Source organism: Brienomyrus brachyistius, chromosome 19, assembly GCF_023856365.1.
Source record: "Brienomyrus brachyistius isolate T26 chromosome 19, BBRACH_0.4, whole genome shotgun sequence".
Taxonomy (NCBI): domain Eukaryota; kingdom Metazoa; phylum Chordata; class Actinopteri; order Osteoglossiformes; family Mormyridae; genus Brienomyrus; species Brienomyrus brachyistius.
The window spans coordinates 1,894,015-1,908,363 of NC_064551.1; the positions used below are offsets into that span (position 1 = coordinate 1,894,015).

The following is a 14,349-nucleotide window of genomic DNA, read 5'->3' on the forward strand; positions in this document are numbered from 1 at the left end:
TCACTGTGTTACTGGCCGCAGCAAGAACGGCGCAAACAATCCTTCCTGAATAAGAAGAAAATATCTGCCATCTGCACCTCTAGTTAAACTGCGCTGTACACTGTGACGACATACAACTTTTCCCATCATTAATAACGTAAATCACTGGGTTGATCAAATTCACTTCAAACACAGGGGTAACCCAGGTGAAACAGAATTGTCCTTATTTGTCAAAAAGTGTTTCTGTATGTAATTTACACATTTCTAAGCATATATCTTTATATGTATTTCATTCTATGTATGTCTTATCTGGACCCAAAGTCTGTAATAAAGGTTTGAATGAATAAATATTTGAGTGTTAATGTTGTGCATTTTTTTTTAAACTAATGCTGCAACATCATTTACACTAAAGAACTAATTTTAACAGAAAAACACAAATACCAAAGTTTATGGAGAGCTGCTCATTTATTTACTCTCCATCAGTGCTTCCCAATCCGGTCCACATTTTTGCTCCCTCCCAGCTCCCTTGCAGACATTCCACGCTCTTGGTAGGGAGCAAAAATGTGGACAGTCTAGGGGTCCCCGTGGACCAGATTGGGAAACAATGCTCCATACACAAAATGGTGCTGTACCCCAAAAGTACATAATGCACCCAGTGTTCTCCAAGCCACCTAATCACGTCCCCCCGCTGGTTAGCCTTTAAAATGTCTTGTCTCGAATTGGTCGTGATTATGGATTCCCTGGTTGCTGTAAAACACGGTGGCCCAGACAGATGTGCTGATGTTCTGTTCTATTTGGAGCACTTGTGACCACGTTGGGTATACAACACTGGAATGACCAAGAAAGCGACTCAGCATGCTGAACTGCCCTGACACATTCACCCCTCACTCCCCGCATTCTTCTTTGCGTGGGAATGTGAAAGAACTCGCTAAAACTAGCTAAAAACATTATGGGCCTGTCTCTTGCTAGATACAAATCAGGGGAAAAAGTACTTAAAATGAAACATGACAGTAAAACAGTTGGTAGACAGCATGAGAAATGGAGCATCGTTTGTTCAAGAGCTTGAGTTAGTAACAAAAGACCAGTGGAAAGTTTTACTTAATGTCACGACTCATTTAAGGTCTGTATCAGGGCTTTCAAATCACGGTCCTCAAGGTCTGAGCCATGCTGATTTCCCAGAATTCCTTTACCCATGAGCCAGGTGTGAAGCCTCTGTGGCCAATCAGAATCAGTAATTATGAAGCTAAGTACCTGGGAGAACTGAAAAGACGGCCTGGATTTGGAATCGAGGGACAGATTTGAAGAGCCCTGGTCTATATTCTTTCAAAGCACCTTCTCGCGTCAGGACAAATCTTAGAAAGCTTTTGATTAAATGTGGCTTCTTAGGCCAAATTTAAATATACCCTGCAGCCAACCACATCCAACACCTATGGTACTCCATGAAGAAATCCCTTTGGTGTCACTTACAAATTCCGTGATGGGGTCCCCAGTTGTCGCAGCGTAGGAGATCTTGTACTGCTGGACGGGTCCCTCTGCATGGTCCCAGCCTATGTTGAGGGTACTAGTGGTGGCACCAAAGACTCGCAGGTTCCGGGGGCCAGTTCGTGGCACTGCCTCATTGACGAGAAAGACGGCGGTGACCGACCACAGAAACATCACCTGAGCATGTTTGCATGCTTTGGCTCAGAGATCAGCGCACTTGTCTTTAAATGCATGTTTGTACATATTTGTGCGCAATTACATATTTATTTGACTATTAATGAACTTGAGAGAGTAATTGCACATATCTCCCCCTTGGAAACAATAGCTGCCCTCTTCTGGCTATCACCATTTTGATATTCGAGCACATGGCCGTTTTCCCCGAGAGCCTCACATGTTTTGCCGTCTCCTTTTACCGCGGTCCCCTGTCCATCAGCGTAGAGAGCTACGACGTCCACGGAGTACGGCGTGTCGGGAATGAGCTGATCCAGGAATGCATTGTTGATGTTTCCTGGCACCAGAACCTGCGGGAGAAGGCACTCATTATTCCAGATAAGAGTGATTTCATAGAGTGCGATGTCCGTCTTGTTTAAAAATGCCCGTCCATCTACAAAAGATGACCCCGAAAATGTTGCTGACTTGGCTCTGCTAATATACATAATGACATCACTAATAATGACATCACAGAGACAGCTGCAAGTGACATAAAGAAAATGGACCCATTTGTCAATATTACCTTCTCAAGCTCAGCGGGCCGTTATGATCAGTGTTTCAAACAGCGTCTGCCTGACGCCAAAACAAATATTTCTATCATGTGGTAATTGCTCTACATGGGACGCCATCACACGGCTGCTGTAGAGCGTTTGTTCTCAAACACCTGGTCCTACAGTACAGGGCGATTTGATCTTGCAGTAGTCCACTCTAATAGTAACAGGGGAGGACCAGTCCGAAAGATCTGCAGCGGACTTCAGGGCAGGCTGATCTCTGACACCATTACCTTGTACAGAAGACTCACTTCTCATACTGCAGTCTGTCCTGAACAGTCACCCCACCCCTGCCCCCATGTCCCATCAAGAACGTCAACCTCCATCAGGACAACTCACAAATTCTGAAGGCCTGACTCCAGTGAGCGGGGCGTAGTTGACCCGGTACTGCTGGACCTGGCCTGTGGCGGGCTCCCAGCGGACGTTCAGCGTGTTGGGTGTGGGGTTGTACACCTTTATGTTGCGGGGTGGGACACGTTGCACTGTGAGGAAGCGGGAGACTCATCGTTAACTGGGCCCTCCATGCTGACCAGCCCAGAGAGCGCGGACAGTCCTGCTGAGACAGTATCCCGCGGCAGATAGAGCTGCAGAGAAACTCAAAGCGGTCCTGCTTATAAAGCCAGTCCAACCATTAACCTCCTGGCTTAGGGGCTTTTGCCAGCATATAAGGGAATTTTACGGCCAACATGTTTGGCCTAGGAAGAGGAAAATTGTTTTAACTCCTACAAACTCTTTTTTTTAAAAGCTTTTACCTTAAAACTAAAGCAGATGTCCTGTTTTCGTTGTACAATTCAGCACTTTTGCTCTACACTGCTGAATGTAGAGTAACCCAAATTCAGCTACAAAAGACAAGACAATCGTGTATCTGCGACTAAGTATATGCAGGTACGGGTCATGTAAATGCACATCAAGCCAAGGTCTGTAACATGAAGGGCCATCCAACTGTTTCTTGGTCATGTTCATACAAGCGAGCGCAGAAGCAGGATTCACTGGCTACTCTGCAGGCGTGAGGCAGTAGGTGATAGCCACCACACCACCAGCCTGCCCACAACAATGCAGGGATATTTACATTGCATGTCACTGGAACAACAGAGCACTGTAACATATCGAAGGATCATTACACAAAAGGAAGGGTCCGAATACTTCAGCAGGAAGGACAGCTTTCCAATCAGCCTTACTGGAAATAATTTTGCTGAGTGAGCTTGGCAATCAGGAAAAAGTCGTGGGCAGTGGAACTATAAGCGGGGTCAAGATGACGGATGAGGAAGAGCTGAGGTTATTCCCTTAGCTCCACGACACGGACACCTGCAGGGGATCCGTACTCAGCTTAATTAGTAACAGACAGTCGCTTGTACATCTCAGCTCGCACACACCCCCGAATGGAACACATGGTGCTGAACTTGAAGACAGCTTTAATTGGTCACACATATGGGCTTTTCCTCCCAAAACGATGCCTCACTGCAAAGGCGCTAATGCACTTCAGACGGGCAAAGCAGTAGACAGCCCTCATGTGAACAATGCCTGACTTTGGCTTGTGTTAGCATTTCTCAGATAACCGATCCCAAGGGCACAGGAGGCATGTAATGGCTAGAAGAAACCGCTCCCAGCTGTCTAATAAATAAAAGTGCGGGAGGCCGCCCCTTCCTTACATGTCTTTCCCTTCTCAGACTGCCGCTTGCCTTCTCCTTCTGGGTACGTGGGCACCACGGTGACTGTATAGAGTGTGTCTGACAGCAGGTTACGCAGCACTGTGCTGGTCGTGCCCCCGGAAACCTGTTCCTGTTCCGGAAAGACAGCAAATGTGTAATTTCTGCAGGGAGTTTTCAAACGGTTCTACAGGAAGGGGGTTGTGGACCACATGCAACATAATGTGAAACTGATGATACTCCGGCGCTGGAAGGTCTCTGATGCTCGGTGTTGCCAGCGTACCATGTCCTCCGCACCTCCAGACTTGGGCACGTAGAAGATGCGATACTGTCGGACGTTGCCTTCAGCTGGCTCCCAGCGCACCTTCAGCGAGCTGGTGGTGGGCTCCGTGACCTGGAGGCCCTTTACGCCGCCCAGGGGCTCTGAGGATCAAAATCAAAATCCTCTCTAAACCTAAACCTTGGAAGATCTATCAGAGCAGACAGGCAAGTACCCAATACAACTTACTGAGATCAATACACTTCTTGTTAAACAAAATGTTTTACAATCGCTTTGATTAATGAATTAGGCTAAATCACCACCAGGAACTAAAGTATGGTCAAGGAACTAGACTTGTGACCAGACGGTTGAAGGTTCAACTCAGTCAAAGAACCCCACTGTTGTGGCCAATGCATCTTCAACATCTGATCAGCCGTAGACTTTGAGAAAGTGGTCTGGATGAAGAGTTATTTATTGTTACTGTCTATTAATGTCCAGATGACTTTTTTTACTGTATAAAGCTGTGTAATATGGTACTGTTAACCTGTGCTTTGCTTTGGGATTAACAGATTATCTATCTATATTTATTCAATCATAAGAATTATGACTCCGAACTCACTGGTCTTTCCGTTCTCGCTCTGCCGCTTGCCCTCCGCATCGGAGTACACAGGAACCACCGACACCTTGTACACTGTGTCTGGCTTCAGGTTCCGCAGGACGGTGTTCCAGGTTATTCCAGAAACTTGATCCTACCGAGGACAAAAGGCAACGCTGTCAAAAGCCTCATCAACACAGCCATGCATTATTAAATATAAATATTTCGATGTTATCCGCACTGATCCGTTTTATAGCTTTCTAAGTTTTTAGGATAAGTTACAAAATAGATACAACATATATTAGGCATAATGTTCTATAGGAAGATTCAGAAAAGGCCTCACAAGCTGTTCGGTGCCCCCGGTGGCTGGAACGTAGAAGACATTGTACTGGCGCACGTCCCCGTCGGCCGGCTCCCAGCTCACTTTGAGCGAGTTGATGGTAGGATCGGTGACCTGCAGCTTCTTAACTCCCCCCAAAGGCCCTGGAAGGAGCAGCATTAGCCTTTAAGCCACTGTTGGCAAGCAGCTGCTTGCCTCAGAGCAGAGGCAGCCGCTACGCCCGGGCAGGGCCTCCGGCCTCAGAGCGGAGGCAGCCGCTACGCCCGGGCAGGGCTTCCGGCCTCAGAGCGGAGGCAGCCGCTACGCCCGGGCAGGGCCTCCAGAATGGAGGCAGCCGCTACGCCCGGGCAGGGCCTCCAGAATGGAGGCAGCCGCTACGCCCGGGCAGGGCCTCCAGAGCGGAGGCAGCCACTGCACATCTCTTCTTACTCCTTTTTGCCACTTAAAATGATGCAAACACACGTTTTTGCCTAAATACAAAGCATGAATGAAAATGAAATGTAAAGCGATTTAACTCCGCCCACTCACTGGTTCTTCCCTTCTCAGACTGGCGTTTGCCCTCTGTCTCGGGGTAAACGGGCACCACGGAAACGGTATAGAGGGTGTCGGGATGGAGGTTATGCAGCACTGTGCTTGTCGTCCCTCCGGAGACCTGGACCTGCATATAACACCGAGAACATCGATCCGACACAGAAAAGACACAATTTCTTTTCCCAACCCCTATAAATGGTTAATTACTGGAACCACAAACCCAAGACAGATATCATGACAGGCAACCTATGAATCTGCATCAACACTACTAGCAAATCAACTGCAATGGCAACTTACTTCAGCACCTTTTCCATCCGAATGCAAAGTGAAAGGAAGCGCGAGAAGTATCAGCAGGACAATACAACATGCATTTTATAATTATGTACTGTGTAGTTATACGAGAACATATGTAACTATATCAGATGCAATAATATAAGGCTGATAAGTATAGACATGTTCTAAGGTTAATGGCAACCGAGTTCATATTAATTACATTTTGACCAAGGTAGCTCGACCAATCAGTTGCGGAGTGGGTGGGGCGACGAATTCTTTTCAACTGTGGATTACTGGATTATAAATGTCATTATTTTTTTCCATCATTACATCGCTAGGTAGTACGCATCACACCTAGCTTAGCCGGCTGGAAGGCTGCTATTACAATATGCATTTATTCCACCGCGTGCTACTAACTGGAGAAGTACAAGAAAACAAAAAAATGAATAAGTAGTTTAAAAATATATATTTTAAAGCCAAAGTATTTGTGACTTATAGATTATTCCCAGTTGACTTCACTGCACCAAAAGTGTCTTGTAACAAAACGTCACATCCTGTACCATAGCCAGTTTCACTCAACGTTACCCTCGTTAATTTGTGGCACTATTGTGACGGCACCTGTTGAGATGATACATTTTCCAGTGGCTGTCGCACTGTATCGTACCATATCTTCCACGTCTCCTGGAGTCGGAACGTAAAAGACCTTGTACTCCCGCACATTTCCCTCGGCTGGCTCCCACCGCACGTTCAGGGTGGTGATGGTGGGGTCCGTGACCTGGAGGTTCTTCACACCGCCCAGTGGCTCTGCAGTGGATTAGACACTGCATCACGGCACTGGCTGTACCACATGAGACTGTGGCCAGGCCAGTGCACCACAACTATTCAATTCAGAGCACTGTGTCATTACCCAATTTTCTGATGGAGGCATAAAAGGAGGCAGGGGTTAGAGTACGGTCAAACGGATCTTTGTAATCTTCAGCGATTTGACTGATTTAATAGTGAAATTAATCGGGTACTAACCGGAATGTTGGCGTGTATTTTAGCTGCTCTGTTTACGATGCATTTCCTAAAGGCTATGGAATCTCCCACAGTTCAGAAGTCGAACACACCCTCTGCCGAGGCACACAAGCGAGCTAAGCACTTCAGCAAAAGCCTGGACTCACTGGTTTTGCCACTGTCAGACTGGGGCTTTCCTTGTCGGTCGGTGTACACCGGCACCACTGTCACCCTGTAGACCGTGTCCGCTTGCAGGCCACGGAGAACCGTGTACGTCGTGCCCCCCGACACCTGCTCCTGTTTACGAGAGCGAAATGGAAGCAGAGAAGACAATCTTAGTCAACAATTTTTAACCCTTTAAAAAAACCTGTTCCATCCAAAGCTCATCCATATCTAATCAAACATGCTTGAGCCAACTGGAAAAGTGGCATTTGACATGTTTGTCTGGACTCTGTAGGTAAGGAGGTAGCGGTTGAAGTGGTTCTGGTGACCTACCATAGACTCGGAGCCCCCTGCAGCCGGGACGTAGATGACCCGGTACTGGCGGACATTCCCTTCTGCTGGCTCCCAGCGCACGTTGAGGGTGCTGATGGTCGGGTCAGTGACCTGCAAATTCTTCACTCCACCAACAGGCCCTAAAATGTTTTTCCTTTTATTAAACCCCTGACTGTATGTCTGGATATAATTATAGCCATCAAAAGCACCAAGAATTACAACCTGCAAAGGCATTCATTAGTGGCACGAATGTTTCGTCTCAACAGATAGTCGTGACTCACTTGTCCTTCCATTGTCTGACTCGGGCTTCCCCTCGCCTGCAGGATAGACCGGCACGACCGTAACCGTGTACAGGGTGTCTGAGAGGAGGCTCTTCAGGACAGTGCTGCTCGTGCTCCCTGGAACTTGCTCCTGTCCACAGCAAAAGTGAACAGCTACGTTATTTGGGTGCAGCCTGTGCCAAGTGAATGATTTCTAAAGAAGGTCAACAAACCAAGAATTCGATGGTTCTCTCCAGATCTCAAGCTTCACATCAGTGACAAGAGAAAAAGGTCGGCTTGTCGCCGTGACGTTTCATCACCTGCGTTTATCTATTCAGCGGACACTTCAATCCTAAGTGACATACAACTCAGAAGGGACGGTCAGCAAGGCCCTGAAGTAGCTGGGGATTAAAGGTCTCTCTGAACAGTGAAGCCACTCCGCTGATCACGGGATTTCAACCAGCGACCTTAGATCATTTTAACCGGCTGGACCACACACAACAACAATTTCGTCATTTTAGGGGAATTACTGACATTTCTGGCACAGACCATACAGGACAAGTTAATTCCAACCACATCAATGAACAGAAAAGGCTTCTTTCCCACTTCAGAGCCAAGCTTTCATGGAGAGCGTCCTGCTGAGATTATTAAGTGGCCGTCAATGTGAGGCCTGCCATGGCCTGTTTGTTGCAAATTAGGCGAAACTCTGCTGCTAAACACAAGGTGACAGTGGAATGATGCAAACGGTCGATCCCACGTTATTCCATCTCTGCACAGCACTGATAAAAAAAAAACTGATACCTTCAGGTGTTTTTTGTTCCGTCTTAGTCTGAAATTGGCTTGTGTTGATTGTGGTGTCACAAGCAACAACCAAACCCTGCCTCCAGCAGTGAGGACTAACCAAAGCCTCTTTGCAGGAAGCGCGAAGAGCGCCGTATATTGGGGCGACACACATGAATGTGCATTTTTGAATAAAATTACAATAGAATTGACGGTTGTATAATTAATAAGAGAAGCAGTATGTTCCAAAATTAAGGTCAAAGGTCAAGTTAAGGCCAAACTACTTGGGGAAACCACAGACCACATTTTTGTTCCTTCCCAGCAGTACAGAGGCAGCTAAAGCAGGGACTGACTGCCGGTGCCTGAGGACCAGACTGGGAAACATTGTATTAGACTCAGTTACTCAAGCTATAGTAGTTTGACCTTAACTATTCGTAACTTTAGTGTCACTGGGGAGCCCAATTCGTCCTTCTTACCGTGTTGGTGGCCCCCCCAGCTGCAGGGACATAGGTGACCTTGTACTCCATGACATTCCCTTCAGCTGGTTCCCAGTGCACATCCAGACTGCTGATGGTGGGATTAATAACTCGCAGATTCTTTACTCCACTGAAGGGCTCTGGGAATTAATAATAAAAAAAAAAGCATTTGACATACTTGACTATTTAAATCTTTGTAATAATTCTAATTTTATATGTAAAGAGCCTCTTTGTGACATATACAATCTGTACAACTGGATTAACTCCAGGAGTAAAAGTTACCCCAAAAAAAAACACAATATTATAATATCTTTCTATTTCTACATGTGTGTGTCAACAGACGGAAAGGACTCACTCGTCCTGCCATTTTCAGACTGTCTCTTCCCGTCTCTTGCTGGGTACACAGGCACCACTGACACGGTGTAGACTGTGTCTGGTTGAAGGTTCTTCAAAACTGTGGATGATGAGCTTCCAGAAACTTTCTCCTGCGGGAAGAGATTATGGCCAAGAGTGATTGGTGAAGGCAGAGCTATATAGGATGCGAGTGCTGAGGTTTGGATGCAAGCAGGTGAGGATGCTGACGGGGGGGTCTGCGTGAGGATGCTGACGGGGGGGTCTGCGTGAGGATGCTGACGGGGGGGTCTGCGTGAGGATGCTGACGGGGGGGTCTGCGTGAGGATGCTGACGGGGGGGTCTGCGTGAGGATGCTGATGGGGGTCTGCGTGAGGATGCTGATGGGGGTCTGCGTGAGGATGCTGACGGGGGTCTACGTGAGGATGCTGACGGGGGGTCTGCGTGAGGATGCTGATGGGGGTCTGCGTGAGGATGCTGACGGGGGTCTGCGTGAGGATGCTGACGGGGGGTCTGCGTGAGGATGCTGATGGAGGTCTGCGACATACTATAAGGCAGACATACGGATTCAGCTGCTGACAAACAGTGTGACATGTAGCAAACGGTGTGTGGACAGAAAACACTGGAAAAACCTTTTAAACAAGGGATTGTTTTTTAACAGGGAAGTATCCTTTATGTATTTGCATTGTCAATCTTTTTATGTCATGTTGATGTTGATATATGCTGGGCTTTCAGGGGCCCCATAACATGTACTGCCAGACATTTTCCAAAACATATTTTGCACATTTTTCATACTGATTCCAAACTTTTTATTCAGCTTCCATACCAAAGCTGATTAAGGTTTCAGGAAGGTTTCCTTTAACACCTTCCAACCCATTCACATTTAACCACAGTTAAGTGGGAATTTAAGGAAATTCTGGATAAGACCCAAAACAATTACTCAAATCCTGTCCCCCTTCATGTTACCTTACACATCTGTACAAGCCAGCTTTTATCTTGGCTCTCAACCCAAGGCTGTTCTATGGATTTATTCCTATTCAAAATGATTCTTCAAATTCTAATGCTTATTTAGCCATTTTCCACAAACTGATTCTGGAGGACGGGGGGTTTCAGAGTCACCGTGCCCATAACTCACACACCATGTTCTCTCTGCCGCCTGCAGCGGGAACGTAGAACACTTTGTATTCGCGAACAGGTCCATCGGCAGGATCCCAGCGCACGCTAAGGGTGCTGATGCTGGGGTCAAACACCTGCAAGTTCTTTACTCCAGCCAATGGCCCTGCAGAAGAAGCAGTCACATGTCTACCATTGCCCTAATGCAAAGACATCAGATGAGCCATCAGTCACTAAACACCATGAACGTTCTCCTGACTCACTTGTCTTTCCATTTTCTGATTGGGCGATGCCCTCCCCCCCTGCATAGACAGGTACCACGGTAACAGTGTACAACATGTCCGGCTGAAGTTTCCTAAGAACAGTAGAAGTTGTGGTTCCGGAAACCTGATCCTGTGGGACAAAAATGCATGAAGACAATGATGCGCAATCTAATCATTTTGCAAGGATGATACGTCAAGGTCACATCACTGCCCGCCAAGGTCACATCACTGCCCGCCAAGGTCACATCACTGCCCGCCAAGGTCATAAAAATGTCCTACCACAGCCTCGGAGCCCCCCGCAGCCGGGACGTAGATGATCCTGTACTGCCGCACGTTCCCCTCCGCTGGCTCCCAGCGCACGTTCAGTGTACTCATGGTCGGGTCAGTGACCTGCAGGTTCCTCACGCCTCCGAAGGGTTCTGCCCAAAAGAAGGGTCAGAGTCATACATTTATTACTCAGCCGGTTCTGTGCAAGAAGTAGACCAGCCTGAAAAAGTCATTGACTTTATAACATTATGAGCACCTGCATAACCAAACACACATTGGACATGCAATCATTAGAACTTGTTATCTGGGCTGGATCAGCTTTTGACTCCTATAAATACTAGTTTGGTCCCCCACTCACTTGTCTTTCCGTTTTCCGACTGGCCGATGCCCTCCCCCTCTGGATAAACAGGTACCACGGTAACAGTGTACAACGTGTCTGGCTGAAGTTTCCTAAGAACAGTAGATGTCGTGGTTCCGGAAACCTGGTCCTGTGTATGAATAAAGGAGCAAAAATGCATGAATCAAATGTCAATGACGCACGATCGTTTGCAGTATGCGGCCACTTTAAGGGTGCCATGCCCTACCACAGCCTCGGAGCCCCCCGCAGCCGGAACGTAGATGATCCTGTACTGCCGCACGTTCCCCTCCGCTGGCTCCCAGCGCACGTTCAGCGTATTTATGGTCGGGTCAGTGACCTGCAGGTTCCTCACGCCTCCAAAGGGTTCTGCCCAAAAGAAGGGTCAGAGAGTTGCATTTATTACTTGGATGGTTCTGTGCAAGATGTAAACCAACTTGAAAAATCAGTCACTGACTTTATAACATTATGAGTCGCTGCGTAACCGAGCGCATGTTGGACTAGAGAAGTGCATGAACAACACGCAATGGACTCACTGGTCTTTCCGAGCTCTGTCTGAGCCATGCCCTGCCTCTCCGCGTAGACCGGTACCACGGTAACACTGTACAATGTGTCCGGCTGCAGTTTCCTAAGAACAGTGGATGTCGTGGTTCCAGAAACTTGGTCCTAAAAGGAACGAAAAATGCTTGAATCAAATGGCATTAAACACTCAATGCTAGAAGTGAACAGGGATGGAAAGGCTGGGCTTTCCGAAGCACTGGAAGCACAGACGGCCATACCACCATCTCGGCGCCACCTTCGGCCGGTGCGTAGCTGATTCTGTACTGCTGCACATTCCCCTCGGCCGCATCCCAGCGCACGTTCAGTGTCGTTATGGTCGGGTCAGTCACCTGCAGGTTTTTCACGCCTCCCAGAGATTCTGCGGCAAATACAGCAACATGTTCAAGTCGGCACGAGATTAATTTAGAATCTGTGGCTTCTTAAACTAAATAAAAACATAAGAACACGACCACACAATTTAAACAATGAAAAGGCCAGCCTGAGTGCATTTTAATGTCACATTAAAGATTATGTTCATAAAGAAATGTGACCCATTTCCAGAGCTTCAGGACATTTGCTGCTAAGTCATAAGGCATCAAAGAGAGCGACTGCAAGGCACTTACTGGTCTTCCCATTTCCTGAGATGTCCTTGGTCTCCCCTGAAGGGAACACAGCTGCTACTGTGATGGAGTAGAGCGTGTCTGGGATGAGTTTCTGCAGGAGCACAGTGTTCTTCTTCGGTCCCACCTGGGTCTGCTCAGAGCAGAAATGCAGCGTTTGTATGTTGTGAAGCATGCAAGGGGGCGACGCCCATGTGGCCCCTGGACCAGTGCCCGGTACCCATCACGTCTCTGGCCTCCCTGGCAGCTATACACCCTCGAGCGTGACGGCCAATCACCATCAGGATTCCCTAACACGTACGTCACGGTGCACCTGCGCCATGCGATTCGTACATTTGCAGACATCATAACACCTTTATATGCTTCCATTTTTCCCCATTACCGAGAAATCTGGTTTTCCTTAACTTCAAATCCTTCAGAATAATAAACTACAAACACTGAAAGAAATTGCTTGTGAAAATGCAATTATATTTTGATTGCAAAGTTGATCTTCACCATTCCAGCAATGCAAGTTCAGGCTGGGTGATCCTTCGAAATGCCACGGGCAAAGCATTCTAAGTTAATCTCATAAACCAGTAATGTTTCCTCTGTGGCCACAAAGATACTAAGTAACAACTCTCACATGTCCGCCGCCATTTACATTATCACCATGAACACCGTGATTTGATTTCACACTTTTTTTTTCATTTTCTAAAGTGTTCCTGGGGGATTTCATACAAAAAGCAGGGGAATGCAATAATCAAAGAAAGTACATTGACTCCAGATTAAGGGCTATTCGTAAAACAGAAAGAGGGAGGTGCCCTTTGTCCTGTCACAGGATCAAACGAGAAAAGACAAAGGATAATCAGAAAGCTTTTAAAATCATTAACGCATTTACAAACCAGATAGGACTCATTTCTGGCTGATAAGTCAAAATCCTCTATATACAGCTACACTATCGTACTAAATTTAAAAATCATCCTTCAGACATTCAGCTATATCTACAAAAAGCGGCCCGTTGCAGTTCTCAGCTGTCAGCCATAGATTAGGCTACATTAACAGCAGTTGAGATGCACAGTAATCAGACACGTCACAATGATGTGGCACATAATGTCAGAAGAGTTCTGGCACATGAAGGGATATTTGAAGACACTGCGTAGAGAATCACTGACCACCAAAATCTTTAGCTTCTTTAGAAATCTGACAAGTTATTTGATTATTAAAGTAGTAACAGCCACACACATTGTAATTTTCAAAAAAACACTCATTTTTTAATTACATGATAAATATCTATAAACATTTGAGCCATCTCTATAAAATTTTAAGTTTATGCTGCCAAAAACAAATACTGATTTAGCCACAGAAATGTATAAAGGGAACAAACTCTGCAGGACTAATACTCGTTGAGCACTGGAGTGTGGGCAGATGGACAGGTCGATTTTTTTCATGTCATTCAAACACCATTTGCAGTGATAACTCACTTAAGAATATGCATGCAAGAATTCTGAATGCAGTGACTGAGCATATTATCAGATGCTGCACACAAGCAGCATGCCAACTGCACACGGGAAGTATTCCCAGGAGATACAGAGCTCCGGTCAGCTGGGCACTGCAGGAAGATAGCCAGTGCCTATTGCAGCCTGACTTTCGGGGATGAGGCCTCCCTAGGCGATTTATTGCAGGGCGGACTGGTAAGTACAGCTGGAGACCAAACTAATTAGCGTCCAGTTGTCAAGCAGCAGCTAGGATGTCGTCATGCCATAAAACAACATTATGCACTACTCCATTCAACTGCAAAAACACGGTGCATTTTAAAAATCATTAAACCCCCATTTTCTATTAACCGAAGAAAAACATTTTAATGGCATTACAGGTTTAATAGTAAATACTCTAACTTGGCCCAAAAAAAGTGTTATTTCAAAATTATTGATTGAGAAAAAAAATCAGTTCTGGCTTAACACTAATGATAATAAAAACTGGTTTTAAAA

At 46.5% G+C, this 14,349-nt stretch overlaps 1 protein-coding gene across 5 annotated transcripts in view; it reads right to left on the reverse strand.

Annotated features, from left to right (window-relative positions):
- col12a1b (collagen, type XII, alpha 1b) overlaps positions 1 to 14,349 on the reverse strand; it is a 67,100-nt gene that overhangs the window by 23,190 nt on the left and 29,561 nt on the right. For 3 of the 5 annotated variants that reach the window (XM_048985080.1, XM_048985084.1, XM_048985081.1), the window contains 22 exons: positions 12,386 to 12,515; positions 12,002 to 12,141; positions 11,759 to 11,888; positions 11,452 to 11,591; positions 11,226 to 11,355; positions 10,880 to 11,019; positions 10,601 to 10,730; positions 10,364 to 10,503; positions 9,229 to 9,358; positions 8,874 to 9,013; positions 7,639 to 7,768; positions 7,358 to 7,497; positions 7,030 to 7,159; positions 6,531 to 6,670; positions 5,591 to 5,720; positions 5,066 to 5,205; positions 4,747 to 4,876; positions 4,152 to 4,291; positions 3,872 to 4,001; positions 2,562 to 2,704; positions 1,853 to 1,982; positions 1,447 to 1,589 (listed from right to left, as the gene is read on the reverse strand). In XM_048985080.1, coding sequence (XP_048841037.1) covers positions 1,447 to 1,589; positions 1,853 to 1,982; positions 2,562 to 2,704; positions 3,872 to 4,001; positions 4,152 to 4,291; positions 4,747 to 4,876; positions 5,066 to 5,205; positions 5,591 to 5,720; positions 6,531 to 6,670; positions 7,030 to 7,159; positions 7,358 to 7,497; positions 7,639 to 7,768; positions 8,874 to 9,013; positions 9,229 to 9,358; positions 10,364 to 10,503; positions 10,601 to 10,730; positions 10,880 to 11,019; positions 11,226 to 11,355; positions 11,452 to 11,591; positions 11,759 to 11,888; positions 12,002 to 12,141; positions 12,386 to 12,515 — 2,976 coding nt within the window. The remainder of the gene's footprint in view (positions 1 to 1,446; positions 1,590 to 1,852; positions 1,983 to 2,561; positions 2,705 to 3,871; positions 4,002 to 4,151; positions 4,292 to 4,746; positions 4,877 to 5,065; positions 5,206 to 5,590; positions 5,721 to 6,530; positions 6,671 to 7,029; positions 7,160 to 7,357; positions 7,498 to 7,638; positions 7,769 to 8,873; positions 9,014 to 9,228; positions 9,359 to 10,363; positions 10,504 to 10,600; positions 10,731 to 10,879; positions 11,020 to 11,225; positions 11,356 to 11,451; positions 11,592 to 11,758; positions 11,889 to 12,001; positions 12,142 to 12,385; positions 12,516 to 14,349) is intronic. The other 2 variants (XM_048985082.1, XM_048985083.1) reach the window with 2 other exon arrangements.